The 15,766-nt window shown below is 39.3% G+C and overlaps 1 protein-coding gene across 5 annotated transcripts in view; it reads right to left on the bottom strand.

Annotated features, from left to right (window-relative positions):
* LOC148641129 (NF-kappa-B inhibitor delta-like) overlaps positions 1-15,766 on the bottom strand; it is an 84,883-nt gene that overhangs the window by 29,876 nt on the left and 39,241 nt on the right. Inside the window, exon 1 of one of the 5 annotated variants that reach the window (XM_088618843.1) lies at positions 11,270-11,396. The exons of 3 other annotated variants lie outside the window; for them this stretch is intronic. In XM_088618843.1, coding sequence (XP_088474969.1) covers positions 11,270-11,306 — 37 coding nt within the window. In that variant the 5' untranslated portion in view covers positions 11,307-11,396. Of the gene's footprint in view, positions 1-8,992; positions 9,121-11,269; positions 11,397-15,766 lie in introns of those variants that run through there. One more of the 5 variants, XM_088618844.1, reaches the window with a different exon arrangement.

Genomic DNA, 15,766 nt, shown 5'->3' with positions numbered 1-15,766 from the left:
CTGCTTAGGCTGAGCCCCGCTTGGGCAAGCCTATAACACTGGTGATGACACCCCAAATTTTACAGATAGAGCCATAGGATCTGGGTTTGTATTTTGTGCCATTTTCTCTTGATCTCCTTTGTCATTATCATCCTTATTGTTGTTATTATTATTATTGTTGGTCCATTCGTTTACATTACTGCCATACTAGCATGAACGCTCAATCATTCCTCAAAATTCTTTCAGACTCTTGAGAGGCATACGATCGGTTCTTGTGACCTACAGTAAGTCAGAGTGAGGAAAACGCAATCCTGTGGTTTACCTTCCAAATGCAGCTATCCGTTTACTGGGTTTCTCACATTATCATCTCATGTTTTCATTGCTTTGTTTTTTTATCACTGATGATTCACGAACACCGCAGATAACCAGGGGGCTGGAAGTGGTGTTACATTAGTAATGCAACTACCACAACGCTACTAGCCAAATCATTCGGAGCTCTATTGGAAGGAAATCAAGTATACTGTAGTTCACAGCAGGCATGTCAGGAACTGAGACTGACAAACTGGCCTTGGCAAAGATCAGACAATGAGGGGCCATAAACCAAATCGCATATGGCTAAAGCTTGTGGGAAGATTCTTGTTTTACTGAAAACATTATGGCCCGATACAGATACCACACAATAAACGTCTACCTAAAATGGTATCTTACACCACTGAACGTAACAGTGGTGCCTATCGTGGTTGCGCACTGATGAATGGGTGCATCTGCCTTTTCGTGTTCTTCCGTAATCCTAGTCCTGCAGACCTAGAAGAAATATCATTCTAGGGAAAAGAGAAGGGTGGGTAATTTAAATTTATGGATGCAATAGTATTTTAAGAGCAGCTGCCGAATGAGAGAGTGTCAGGGCCCATGCAGAGCATACCAGTCTGCCGTTCAGTGGGCAGCTGGGCGAGGTGCTGTGGCATTAGTCAATAAATGTCTAGCTCTCTCAGACAAACACAGCCAGTCCAGCTGTGAAGCCCCATCAGTCCACGGCCACCTGTTTCTTTTCAATTTATTCCCCAGGAACTTGTTTCAAAGACCTCCCTGGCAGCTGGCGCACAGCAAACAGCGCAAATCTGATGATGCCTGCCAGTTATCACGTTTGGTCCTTCTTCAAAACGCTGCAAACACGGAGGACCTTTCCAGATAAGGAAGAGCAACGTTTTTTCCCCCCTCTCCTTGATTAAAACGCCCTAGACAGCTCCTCAAAAAGGGGAAGAAAACTACCCATCTGTGCAACCTGCACCTTAATTCTGAGCATATGTGCTACAGAAAGACAGGGCGGAAGAAGGAGTTGGCATGTTCTTCACAAGAAAGCCAGGGATTGGGTTTTGGCCGAGACTGTTTGAAGTAGCCAGTCAAACACACCCCTGATGTTGCAGGAATGCATGATTAACCACAATCCCATGCAAACATGAGATAACAATACAAACATCAGGAACCCCAGTTGGAAACTACACCAACAAAAAAAGCAAGATTTCAAAACTTCTGAAGTACGTAGAAGGCAGTAATTACTAGGCAGCTACACAAGTTCCTGCGATACAAAAATACATTTATGCCTACCGTAACCCCCAATACATCAAGAGAATACTGATAAAGTGTGGTTAACTTGGTAATTAGTGACCCTTAGGAATAACCGTGTTTATTTTTTCATCAGTGCTTTGTGAATGTATACTTCAGTCTCAACTGTGTAATGTAACCCAAAATAAACTATTGCCCATAATTTTATATTTCAGTATCCAATAAATGCATTAATATCTCAACAGTTGGAACATTCTACCTTCAGCTGGCTCAGTTTTGTTGAGTGAAGACATCCAAAATGAATCTAATTTTAAATCGTAAAATGACGGCACCAAAAACCTACAGAGATAGGAAACCTCCAATTTGACAGGCTGTGGAAAATGGAAGAGATCTCTAAAGCACAACAAGGCCTAAAGAACGGTGAACAGGAGAAGAAATGCCTGATGCTCAAAGATATTGTTTGTTTTTACCGTGGCAACAGCAGGTCACCAGCAGCAGAAGGAAACTGTTCGGCTGTACACAGAACATTCTGAGAAGCAGTAACCACATCTAGAGCAGGTATTTCAATGAGACAGGAAGGGGGTGGCAGGAGGGTGGGAGGGAATCGTTTCTGCTACATTGTGTTGCTCGAAGACGCAGAGTCTGCCTGTGAACTCACGGAAGAGCAACATGGAACGGCCTGTTCCACTACCGACTTGAGCGGAACCAGAATTCTCCGCTTAGCGCCCAGACGATCAATATTTTTAGGTTAAGCCACCAATGGAAAGAAAAATCAATCCGTTCAAAACTTCGCCAGAGGTCAACCGGTGTCTTACATTACTACGGGATGTGTGATGTTCTTTTTTTCCCTTGTTTTGTTTAAAGTTAAATGGAAATATGAAATTGTTCGTGGTTGTGACTGTTATTCTTGCGAAAGTGGAAGGAAAAAAATAGTTTATATAAAACAAACCCATTAAAGAGAGCACCTATGGACTTAAAGCACAGATGGGACATTTAGACACTAAAGGTTGTTTGGACTTTAATTACAGTGCATGCTGTGAAAATATTTCGGGTTTAAGAAATATTAACGCCAGCTATTTGAGACTGGAGAGCATTAAAACAAAGAGATATGTCATTTGAAGTTGAATAGATCCTAGTACTTTATATAAACAACTTTAATCATATCTATGTAAACTATTCAAATATGGGTAGAGTGTAATTTTGCAGTTCATTTTTTTTTTACCGTGTCCCAAAGATGTCGTGAACTTCATATAGTGGAAAATGTCCTTAAATGTTTTTTATGAAAGTGATTCGTTGGAATATGACACAATTTAATAAATGAGTCAGTCACCATGAATCATTTCATAAGATATTTCCTGTCTCTTTCTTTGATTGTTGAGGTTTGCTCTTTGTTGCTTTAAGCCATTCCTTCTTAGCTGGGGGTGATCACACACCTGTAAGAAACACACCGAGACGGAGACCTGCAGCGAAACGCTGCTTCAGTTTGTGTTACATCCTTCTGGCATTTTCCCCCCAAAGAAGAAGAGATACGAGACAAAGGAACATGGTGATGAACGAGAAAAAAAAACATTGGATTCTGAGTGTTGTTTTATTTCTTCCCTTTCCAACGCATACCACCCCCCACACACGCACGCACACACAGACACCCACACAAGGAAGTACCTCATTTCAAAAAAAGAGGAAGACCTGGGTCCAGCAAGTGAATAAACAACAAATGGCTGCCGCGCAGCTGTGATTGCTCTCAGTGCGAAGCTGCCGTTATGAGTTTTTGCATATCAGGATTATTGATGCCTTGTAAATGCTACCTATATCAAAATGACTTTTACTCCCTCCAGAAAACCTACAGTACAATTTATTGTGAGACAATTACTGATCTTGGTCAGATCTTTTTTTTTTTCCCTTTTACTTTCTTTCTTAATTTCCAGGCTTGCCTTACAGGCATGGTTTTCAAAGCTCTTGTACATGGGGTTAGTGTTATTGCCTTTTACTCAGAGCGTTTGAGCTGATAAGCTTGTTCTGGTTTTAACCACATAAGCTCACTTTCAATTCCGAAGGCCAAAAGCCTATGTGCAATAGGCAGTTTTGGGTGAAGAAATTGTTTAGATGAGGGACTAAATGGAGAATATTACTATAGAATGTGTCTGAATGCACTGATAACTGAAACACCTCTAATTTAGTAACCTGTCAAGTGATGCTCATTGACTTAAAAGACCACCTATGTGATACAAGCACTATGGTTTCTTTATTTTAACTTAAAATAAACTGTTTCCAGTAAATAAACCACTGCCTATCATGCTGTTTACTTTTATTAAAAGTAATTTTACCTTCAGGAAACATCTGTTTAACTCTGTGGAATGGGGAATATGAAATGGAGAGGGAAAAATATATTTCAATATTTGATCAAATTCTAATCCACTTGTCAAGATGAAGAATAGGGAGGGGTAGCATACTCAGTATTTTAATGATTTATATTATTTTGTCAGGCTGAAGAAACAACAGCCTTCACCGTGAGATCACGGCTGAAGGAACCCACTTCACTTGCGAGGAATGAACCAGGGAGACAGCTGCAAGGGTGAAGATAGGGTGGAGGGAGGGAGTGCGAGATTACAGTTTGCCCTCGTCCCTGACTTCCCCCTAAATGGTTTTCTCTAACAGCATTATGAAAACAACAGCACACAACCTCAAAACACTTCAGCCATATGAAAATCTGCTTGTATCGATGCAAAGTGTTTTAATAAAATGTAGTTAAAAACTCAGTTGACAAAAGGATACCCATTTAAGAAAAATATGGAGGATCTAGGGGAGGAAATTTGAAAATAAGATTACCCTGAGGGCAAAGGAAAAAATATTTTTGTGCTCTGCAACTCCGTAAGTGGAAAGAGTGGAACAGCTATCGATGAAAAAACTCACGTGCTTATCATTAATCACAAACCTGTACCTTGACGGCTGAGTTTCGTTTGCTGCTTCCTTCTTTGGCGGAAATGCGTTAAGTAGTATGATAGTAATTTGCTGGAGTGTCAAAGTTTTTACGTCCTGATCTAAATATCAGGACAGTATTTTTTCCCTAAAGTCAAATACCACTCTCATAAAAATGAGAGGTAATGAGATATTTATAAAACTATCATCAAAAACAATACAATTTCCTTAAAAATAAACTCATGTGGGTGTTAACCTGACCTGGTTCATAATTAGAACAAGTTTTGAAAAGCAACCAGTACTGTGGGTGCAATTGATTTCTATTTAAATGTTACATTTAAACCACATTCAGCAGAAGAGCTTTGATCAGATTGACCCAGAACTGAAATATAACAATGCTTGGCTATAGCTCAAGCAAAACTGAAGTTTAGTAAGAAAATAAGCTGTTGTTCCTACAAGAAATAAAAACTGTGTGATCCTCGAAATGGCCCCGACAAAGGGTTTAATTCATTCGCTACCTATTCTTACACACAGGTTACTCCTCTCTCCTGAGACCTCTCTTGCTGAATTTGGCAGTATAACATCTTAGAGTTTCACCCTTGTTTTGTCCTGAAAACAAACCTGAAACCTGTTTTAAAATGCCCCCCCAAGACTCTCGCATCTGCTTTCATATTCAGCAGTGTTCTGCCGGGAAAGACTGAGAAAAGCATTTTATAGATTAAGATTTGAAAATTTTGCAGTCAGACACTTGACCAGTGAAGGAAGTTGCCATTTAAATTGATTAAAAAGTAACAGGTAGGTACATGGACAGGGAGATTCCCTGGACTGAGATAGGCAGCGTGCAGTTAAAAGGATGACAGGTGACCTGTTTTGTAACATTCCTCAATTTAAAATTCTGACTAACAACAAACTGCTCAGGTTGAAATTATGTGTACGTAGCATTCCTGGTATATTTCCCAGTCAAATTAGAATTCTTGATGATATGTTATTGACAACTGTATTCCTCTCTGTTCAGGTACATGCTGGGAATTTCCCTGTAAATCTTAAACCTACCTCCCATCCATTTTGTTCCCGGAAGAGAAATGAATGATTGTGAGGCAAAAGGCTATTCAATAGATCCCAAATAAAAAAAAGTGCACCTTCTGAAACCCGATCCTAAAGAAATGCCATTGAAATAGCACAGAAGTACTTAAGAGCCCTACAAACTCGAGTCACAACAGATCCCTCAGTCCTATCTTGAATGCAGTACATTTTCTCAAAACTCATGTCCATATCTGAGCCACAACCCTGGTTTCTGCAGGGTTGAGTGGACTAGAGTATGTGACCCTCCCAAACCAGACTGGATGCCAGTCCATAGCAGAGACTACACCCAGCAATGCTGGTCCCTTTTTATACAGCTGTACAGTGGGTCTTGTGTAGGAATTTCACTCCACTCCCCCGAAGTTATGAGACCAGACACTCTACACTACAATGCCCCCAGACTATTTTTGAAGCCCGTACTCTGAGAGAAATTCAGTTTCTCACTCACCCGAGTACAACACTATTGTCTTTTTGCTAGAGTGAAATAATCCCAATTAAACCTCTTCATCCTTGCCTGGGCTGCCTTTGCTCAGTTTAAACAAATAAATTCTTCAAACAGTAAGGACCACTTACTGTTCTTGGGCAAAAACCTTAGTGATGGTTTAAGATTACCCCCCCCAAAAAAAACAAAAAACAATGATGCAATCAAATAACCTTAACAGATATGTTAAGGAATGGGAGATCTGGTCCAAATAAAGAAAGTTTGTTTTAAATTTGCTCTTTCTTCTTTGCTTTAATTCAGCATGCAGATCCAGAGTATACATGCTTTTCATTTTGCAAAAAAACATTCTGCTATCCAATGCTAAGAGTAAGCCAGAATTACAGGTTAAATTTCTGCGATTGTTGTTCAAATCATCTCTTGAGCAATTTAGTCTGACCAATAAGAATGAAGAGTTTGGAGCTTTCCAGGCTCAGGGCTGGAGATCTCTGCCCTTGAGCACTGTGAATAGTTGTTCATTATAGTGGCACAAAATGGTTACGAACGTCCCTACTTAGAGCTGTGGTCTCATAGAATCATTGTTATAGCACCTTTGATTTTGTTAAATCGATGGATCTAGTTATCCAAGTCTATACAAATCTTTCAAGTCAGCACCTATTATTTTCAATTTAATTCCCGGAAAAGGACCCGTGCATAAGTGGTGAATATTCTAATAAAATCTGCACTGTGTGAAACATTGACAAATTAAACCAATGTAGATCAGCACAGTAGGGATTACGAGTGACTGTTACGATCTAATGTAATGGATGAAATACATCTGCAATTCTCTACCTCACTGAGTCTTGAATGTTTCATTCCTACAAGAAGTCACGTTACAACGACAGAGTCATTAGACTCAGCCGTTCTCATGCAAATTGAGAAGTACAGCATGTGAGGGACAGGATGTGATGGGAAGCATACATACTGTACCAAATTAGATTATAAATTCCAAATGGAAGTCATGAAAAATTAAGGTGGTTTTAGAAAAGGAAAAACCTTCATTCCAGAGAAAAAGAATTGGGATGTGGTGAGCATTAAGTAATTGATCTTAAAACCCATACCACAGAATGAAGTTTCTGAAGTACAGTATAGGGTCTAAAGATCAGCTGTTTTGACTTGGTAAACCTCCATTCTGCCTCTTGCACCTATTGAGTTTTTTTTATATTCCACGTGGTAGAATACGGTTACTGATTTATCACTGACTGCAGGTCCCACTTTCCTCCTTTCATAAAATCTCATCCTGGACTTTGGTCAGTTGCAGGGTTGTGAAAACATGACATAAACAATAAAATGTGTTCGGTCCCAATATCCTTTAAGAGATGTTGACCTTCACGCATTCTATTCAAGTTAATCATTTCAACACCGACCAAAGTCTTAATGAAGTTAATTTCCCCCCTTTACAGATTCAAGGGAATACTGTCATCTCTGAGGGCAGAGCCAAGCAATGTTGTGTGTTGTTTTCTAAATACAGTTATTCCACAATAGTACATGTAAAAGTTAGTAAATATCTCTAGTCATAGCATGAGAAGATTAATTTCTTCTTCTCATGCTTAAAATATTTTTTTTCTTCAAAGGGTTTTAACTGTCGAACCCTTGACTGGGTTTGAGCAGTCTTTAACCACCTACTGTATTTCACAATGTGCCAAAAACACAAAACACACAAGCCATGTAAATAAATAAGGACAGAATGCATTTCCTGTGTTACATCAATATGCACTCTTGCATTTTTTAAAATACCACGTGTTCTCCTTTGTCCACATTGAATCTCATGAATAATCATGAATCATCATCCAATAACACTTCAGATAACGTTTTCAAAGCCCAGTCCCTAAATTCTGAAGCGATCAGACTAGTAGACAGAATGATATAGAGATGAATTAGTCCCGTTATAGACTCCTGATCATCCTGAAGTTTCTTATTTTTAGTGGAAGCAAGGAATATGACAAGGCTCAAGTGACCTCACAACCTAACTGTGAAACTTTTAAACATGGAATTAACAGTTTCCTCCCTAACTTTATATCTGTGCTTAGCTTTAACAAAAATGCAATTAAAATGGGGAAAAAAAATGTTTTGTGCGTTTTTACAGCATCATCTCAAATTCATTGGCAAGCTTTTCTTTTTCAAATCTTGAGTGTTGCACTCCAAAAGATACCCCCCCAAAAAACATGTATACGCATTTAACTCATGACTCATTATATGTAAGTGAATGGAAAAAATAATTAATTTGATAGTCTTAATTCCATCTAAAAATAGTGACACTAAGGCACAATGTTACCACAACAAAAGCTAGATAGTGAGTCATGAGAGGTTGGCGATGAAAATATGAATTTAGAGAGGTGTCTATAAAAATTATTTCTTATGCTGACCACGAACATTGCTTTTCATTGTAGGCTAATTAGGTTAATCTCATGTGCAGATACAGAGTACAAAAACTAAGGCTGCATTAGTCTGTTTCTGAAAGGAATGCGGGAGTTTTCGCAAAATTCGACTGACATTAAAATGCAAGAGCCCAGTTACTGACTTCGTGAAAGTTCCAAAAAAGAAAAGGAAATAATACTGCCCCCACTTTTAGAACTAAGGCAGAGGGGGAGGAAAGAAAATGTCAAACTGCAATATTTACTCCCCTGATGTTGTTGTTTTTTGGTACTGTATATAACAAAAGAGGTTCAGATCTTTTTACAAAAATTTGCAGGCAATTGCCTAGTTAATGGAGGTGGAGATATCAATCACTCCTTTATTTCTTGTGATATAAAGTCACAACTACTCAGAATAAAAAAGTAAAAGGACAAAACAGAAGCGTGCAGAAGAGGATATTCCCTACTCCGTGCTAGTAGTCATCAGTCACTTGGGGTCCGTCATCATCCATAATCATAAAATGTTTTATTAGAAATGTAAACATAAACCTTCAAGGATTTAAAATTGATCTTTCTTTCAGAAAACCTGGTCAATGTCAAATCGATAATGTACTTCACTTACTTTTTTCCCAGTGCATGTTCAGCGGTCTGTCACTTTTCTGCGTTTTCCTCAGAAACCGTCAAGGCACCCTGAAATTTCAGCCAAGTGACAGCTCTCATAGCGGCTTTTTAAAAGCCCGCTATAAAACCTCAAGTGATGTCATGACACTTCCAACCACAGACTTATTTCCCCATCTCGGAGTCTCAGTAGCTGTTCAGTACTGGAACGTATTAGACACAAGTCGTGAAGGAGACAGAAACGCAGTCTTTGGAAGAGCACAGCTGCTGTCTGCTTAGAATTTCTTTTTACCAGATGGTAAATGTTTGGCTTTTGATTTGAAAATAAATCAATTTCCCCCCCACACCCAACTTATCAGAACTAGATCTCTGACATTTCAGCATCTCTAAGCAGTACAGAAGTTATCACTTTTTGGACATGGTTAAAAGCTGCATTCTGACATAAAAAAACAAACAAGAACATTTACATATTTAAAGATTTGCATTGTTTTTTAAAAAAAACAGGCATGTGGGAAATACTGAGCAAGATATGTTTGGAAAGTTGACGCGCAGTAAAAAATTATTCTTGCTGGGAAGTAGTAATGCAGCTCAACTTATGGCTGTTTTCCAGACTGACCCATCCCAAAATTTGGCAAGCAGCTCAGTAGCTATACTCTACCTCCCGATTGTCAATTAAATACTTTTACGAAGGTGTAGTGCATGTCTTGAATGGAACATACACAGAGTATTCCTGGTCAGTCACTTCTACACAAGGATCACCAATCCTTTTCCTGGAGAGGATGTTTTTCTGGAATATTTTTAGGCCTCTTTAAAGCAACAGAACATGAAGAGTTGAGAGAAACTGTACAGCTGGTCCGATTAAACCCATAATTAGCTCGTTCAGACCATCTAAAACCCAGTTGGGGTGAATCTGTAGACTCTGACTCTCCTGGACAAAGATTATGGAATCCTGCTCATACCCATCAGACTCACAGTCTTTAACTTAAATTGAAAGCCCAGTTAGGTGTAACATCTAGGTGGCAAGCCCTGATTAAGAAGATATCACCTTCTCACACACTGTTCTGGTGACAAATGTTCTCCACTCAGCCCTGAACTGATGAGTGCTGTGGTCTGGCTGTGTTTTTCACAAATGATACATGCTGGCAATATGCTTCTGAATCTATTCTGGCGTACAGTTTTGGCCTTCATGTTTGATATTCATCTCCCCCCACCCCCCACCATCTAAAACAGATTTGATTGTTGAATCCGAAGTTCCTGACTCAAAGGTTCACCGGATATTTATGCCATATTTTAAAAAATAAAATATTTGAACAAGAAAAAACGTCATCTTTAAAGTGGCACAGAAGTACACGACACTATCTCAGCGTAACTGCAGTTTCAGACAGAGCCTGAGAGTTTGAGGCCATTTCAAACAGAGAGTTGAAACTCTAGCAAGTCAAGTTATCTGTCAAAAAGGAAACACCTGTAGCACTTAAAGCTTCATTGACCAGCAAAGTCCTTTTTAAAGTCTTCAAGTTCCTTTTCTGAACTTCATAACAAGCACTATTTTAAGTGTTTGGTTTTCAACCACATAATGTCAGCACAGCATGTCAGAAAGCAATACAGCAATGACCACCAACTTATAATTTTCCTCCTTTTTCTCATTTTTATAGTGGGGCTGATGAAAGTCTAGCAGGCATTTGAACGTCTTTAAAATTAATACATACTGTAGGCAATCTCTCGCCTCTCTTTCCTTCTTGAGACTGCATTTAGTTCTTAGTTTTTGATATATATTTAATTTCATCTTCTTTACATCCACCTGAAGGAACTAGCCCATTGTCAATCCACAATGAGGAGATTTACCCTTCAGATCTGGAGAGCTAAGAGTAACAGTAGATCTGGTTTTGATTCAAAGCTAAAAAATAAAAAAACTTGCCTAAGCCCCAGCAGCTCTTAAATACGGTCAGTTTATTATCATCATCAATACTGCCAGTGATTAAAACAATTTTTGTTAAATTCAGTCAGTCTAGTTTTCAGAAGCAATCTGTTGCCCTTGTTTTCCCACAAGAACTGCACAAGCAAAAAAATGTATACATTTTAAAGTGGAACACATTTAATGACCTGCCGATTGCCAACAATAGCCTTTTCTTTTATAAAGAACAAAATAACAATAAAACTTGTTCAAATAGAAACAGACAAGTATCCCACGTGTTGTCAAGCCCAGATGCCCGTTTACTGTTTCTCTAGCTTCTAGCAACCAAGATCTACTGTAAGTGCAAGAACTGTAAGAAATTTACCATACCACTGTAAGGACTGTGAAGGATCCAGTGTGTGCCCATGTAGCCTGTCTTGTCTGTTTTTCATGCTGATCACAGGTCCTCTGCTTCCACTGTAAACCATGCAAACTGTGTTTGCTATTAGTAGGCAAATGCAAAGGAGCTGTATACCAGGGGATTATAAAAAATTTCCCTCATTACCTCTTTAACATAAAAGCAAATACAGTGTGATCAGCAAAAGTTAAGGCACTGATTTCATGTGAACTCACGTGCAGCAATTTAGAATGTGTTTTGTAGCTTTCGGCCTCTGTGGATTTGAAAAGACTGCAGGAATTAAAGAAAACTGCTTCAGTAGTTGGTGGATCCTGTGTCTTTGCAACAATGGTACTGAGACTACCATGGTTGACTAATGTGATCCAATACCAGGCTCAAATGACATTAAAATTGCAGCATGTTATATTAGGAAGCTCATCTTTCCGACACTGGTCACTGTAGTGCAGATTTAAAGTCAGGTAGTGACAAGGCCAAGCCAATGCAATTCTTAGTCTTGAAGCCCTTCAGTTCAATCATAGTGCTAAAATGGTTTCTTCAAGACAAGGAACTTTAATGTTGCATGACTCACTCAGTATGCAAGGTGGTAAAACACTCCCACAATGTCACCTCAGAAGTATGAAAATTGGCACTATGCTGGCTGAAATTAACGGTAAAACTTTTCACCTGATCCCGACACACAAAGAGCCACGTTCAAGAGATAAAAGCACACGAGTGAAGCAGAGAGTTCACAGCAAACAGAAAAGCTGAGAAACTCCGGGTTTACAGAAAATGAGCAACCACCTGAAACAGCAAAGAAGCAATGTTCTTATCATTTCATTAGTTAAAGGCGTTTTAATCACTGCAAAAAAAAATTTTTCACCCTTGTCATTACATACAGTGCATATAAGAAGTCTACACACCCTTTTTGAAATTTTCTACACTTCACAGTGCTCCATAGTAGATCCAATGCCTTTGATATTCTTTTATACCCCTCTCCTGATCGTTACCTTTCAACGATAAGATCCCAAAGATGTATTGTCAGCTCCTTGCGGACCATAGCTATCCCAGTAGGATGCAACCACGAAAATTTCAAGGAAATCCTACAGGAACAGCTGATTTTTATTTGGAGTTAATCAGAGTCACTTTCACTGATGGAAGGTGTATGTTACTTACCTTTGGACATGATTTTGAATGTGATTGGTTAACTCTGAGCACGGCTACAGCCCCCATTTTAAAAGGGTGTGCACACATATGCAACCTGGGTGATGTAGGTTTTTTAATTTAATTATTTTTCCTAATAATTGTCTATTTGTTTTTCTCTTGAATTTTGTTGGTTGCAAGGTCACATTAAAGATGAAAAAATGTCTGACATGATTTATCTTGATTTTTGGCTTTACATCACAAAAACCTGCAATTTCAATAAGGGTGTGTAGACCTTTCATATCCACTGTAGCTGATGATGATAAATATCTGTTCTCCTCTTTCAGAATACAGAGTAATGAGATAATATACACAAACAGATTAAAAATTGTATATTTCCATTTCGTTCCACATACGTATTTTGTTTCATGATTATGCGGCAGGTACTGTATACACACACATAAAAAACATTCACACAGGAATGCAGTCAAATCCAAACGTCAGCTATTTGCTTTGCTTTAACATTTTCACAATGTCAGTGCTCATTATTAAAGTATCAGATGAAGCTAGATAAAAACTGCAAAGACTACTTTTAGGACATTAATTACTGAAGCCTACCACTTCCACTTCTGTATTTTTTTTAAAAAACATTAATATTTCACTACACACATACTGTAGCAGGGCATCAACGACATAGATTTGTGCAGGCCCTGTATCAGAATTTGTGTACAGTACATCTGGGAGATGGGAGTTTTAAAAAAGATCATAATCTCCTTTCATTGATAAGAATCAAAAGAAATATATGAACCAAAAGTATTTCACTGCAATGCAAGATCATGGAATAAAATTTGAGGAATTGCAATAGATGCCTTCTATGAAATCCAGCAAATGAAAGATGAAAACACCAACGTGTAGCACCCACCTGGATGATGTGGTAGCAGTCAAAGTCAGAAAACTGTTTTTTTTTAAGTACAGTGTCACCATCACAACACCGCTATACTGGGGCATTAGGACTCACACAGACCGCAGGCTGAGCGCTCCCTACTGGTTCCACTAACACCCTGCAGCAACCTTAGCTTTCCCAGAAGGTCTCTCATCCAGGAACTGGCCAGGCTCACACCCAGTTACAGATGAAGCCAATGGCCATTCTGGAAGAGCTACAGAGTTCCAAGGCTGAGACTGAAGAATAGGAATCATCAGTATCGGTCGCTATACTCTGTATTACTCTCATAAGGCAGAGTTGGCAAACCCATCTCAAATTCTACATGGAGTTTCCCAAAAAAAAAACATTTTCATGGTATTGCAAGCATGAGCCAAAACTTGGAACTGTTGCACCTGATGCAAGTCCAACATAGTGTATCACCCATTCACACCATCCCTATTGTCAAGCATTGTGTTGACACCACTATGTGGTGGGGCTGCTTCTCAGCAGGAAGGCCTGGAAACCTAGACGAGACTGTGATTAAAACAAATGGAGCAAAGTACAGGCAAATCATAGAAGAAAACCTGCTTCATTCTCCTAAAGGCCTAAAATATGGACAAAAATACACCTTTCAGATGATCCAAAGCAATTGGACAAAGTGGTTAACAAGAAGACAGTGAATATCCTTGAGTTATCCAGCCAAAATCCGGGCTAGAATCTGGTAGAAAATCCAAGGCAAGACTTGAAAAATGCTGCCCACCAACGATTTGCAACTGGCTTGACAGAGCTAGTCGTTTGCAAAGACAAATGGGCAAAAACAGTAACCCTCCAGTGTGGAAAATTGGAAAAGACCTCTCCCAAAGACTTGCAGCTGAAGGTGCTTCCAAAAGCTTTTACACCAAGTACTCATCAGGAGGGTGAACCCAATTATTTTTCTTTGTTGTTTTGGCTAATATTTCTCATCTGTCACCTTTATTTGAGAATTAAAGTTCAGATTAAAAATAGTCACTTTAGTCAATGTTATGCACCAAAGGGAAAGGGTTTTCAAGAAACTGCCTATAATATCTTGTTGGTGCTGCTGACATTATTGTGGACCTTTCCTCGGGGCCAGCATTACAGGAATTGAGTGTTCAGAAGTTATAGGTTAAGTCAGCTTAACTATTATGACGAAAGCTGAAAAAGATACAAGTAAAAATGCCAAGACGACAACAATGACCACAATCACTTTAGCAATAAAATGCATTGATTGAATTGTGATTCAAAACAATCAGCATTCCTCGCAGTACCATTAAGACCTAGAAAAACAGTATTCCTCAGCTTTGTAAATGAAACACAGGGTCTTAGGGAGTGTAAAGCATTGCAAAAAAGCTGAAAAGCTGTCTTTCCGTTATATCTACACACAGTCTGGGCCTGTGCAAATAAACAGGCACATTTTTTTGCGGTGTCCACGGGTGCACGTGTGTCTGAGCTTAATGTGGCCTGCGTGGGAGGCGTTCCCTACCTTCGGTTTGTGCTTTCACTCCCAAAACTCAGACACCCCCGCCCCTCCACTCACAAGAGCCCCCCTACACATGCAGAGGCTCGCACGTGCTGGCTCTTCCCTGGGATCTCCCCCACCCGCCTTCACTGCCACCTCCTGCTGAGTGATTTTCCCCCCAGATAATACATGTGGCCCTGTCCCTCAGTGAGCATCCAAAAAAAGGTGACAAACAAGTGGATGCCATTCAACCTACTGTACCCTATACTGATCCAAGTGTCTCATCCAGCTGTTTCTTGAGAGAAGCTCAACAGGGTTGGGTAGCTTGTCACAGGCTCTCACAACTTAAATTAAAGGCCTGTTTGAGACACTCTTTTTCAAGTTCTTTGTTAAAACAGAATGCTGAAATGGGGCCAAACAAATTGTACCATGCCGTCACTTAAGTTTTTGATATTTAATTCTCAAACGGAGCTCCTTTTTGGGTGACATCTGTCATGCTATTGACACTTAAAAGGCAAGTTGAACAGGTTTGCTCTTGTGAGTGACAGAAAGAGTGCCAGGTGTCAATTGATTCGCGATTAGCAGATTTGCGATGAGCAGATATAATGCACGGAACTGAGAGAGAAATGTCATTATCACAAATGAATTCCCAGCTTTGTTCGGGGGAAGGGTGAGAGAGTATGAAACCTGAAGCTGCAATTAACTGGAAAAAGGAGATGAAAATTGAAAATCATTCGCTGAATAAACAACAACAGAAAAAAAGTGTCTCACCATAACACTTCAGAATATGACAGACCACTGCCATGTAGTTTTTTTTGAGGGGCGCCCCGCCCTACAGTTCTTACTTTTTGTTTTGATAAAGTTACTGTCGATATATAATCATTTCACTCAACACTCCCTCACGAGGCATGGTAAATGACACAAAGCTAACAAACTAAGCAGAAAACAAAA

The sequence above is a fragment of the Lepisosteus platostomus genome, chromosome 25 (assembly GCF_059453375.1).
Source record: "Lepisosteus platostomus isolate fLepPlt1 chromosome 25, fLepPlt1.hap1, whole genome shotgun sequence".
Taxonomy (NCBI): Eukaryota; Metazoa; Chordata; class Actinopteri; order Semionotiformes; family Lepisosteidae; genus Lepisosteus; species Lepisosteus platostomus.
This window is presented reverse-complemented; position numbering and strand designations above follow the sequence as displayed.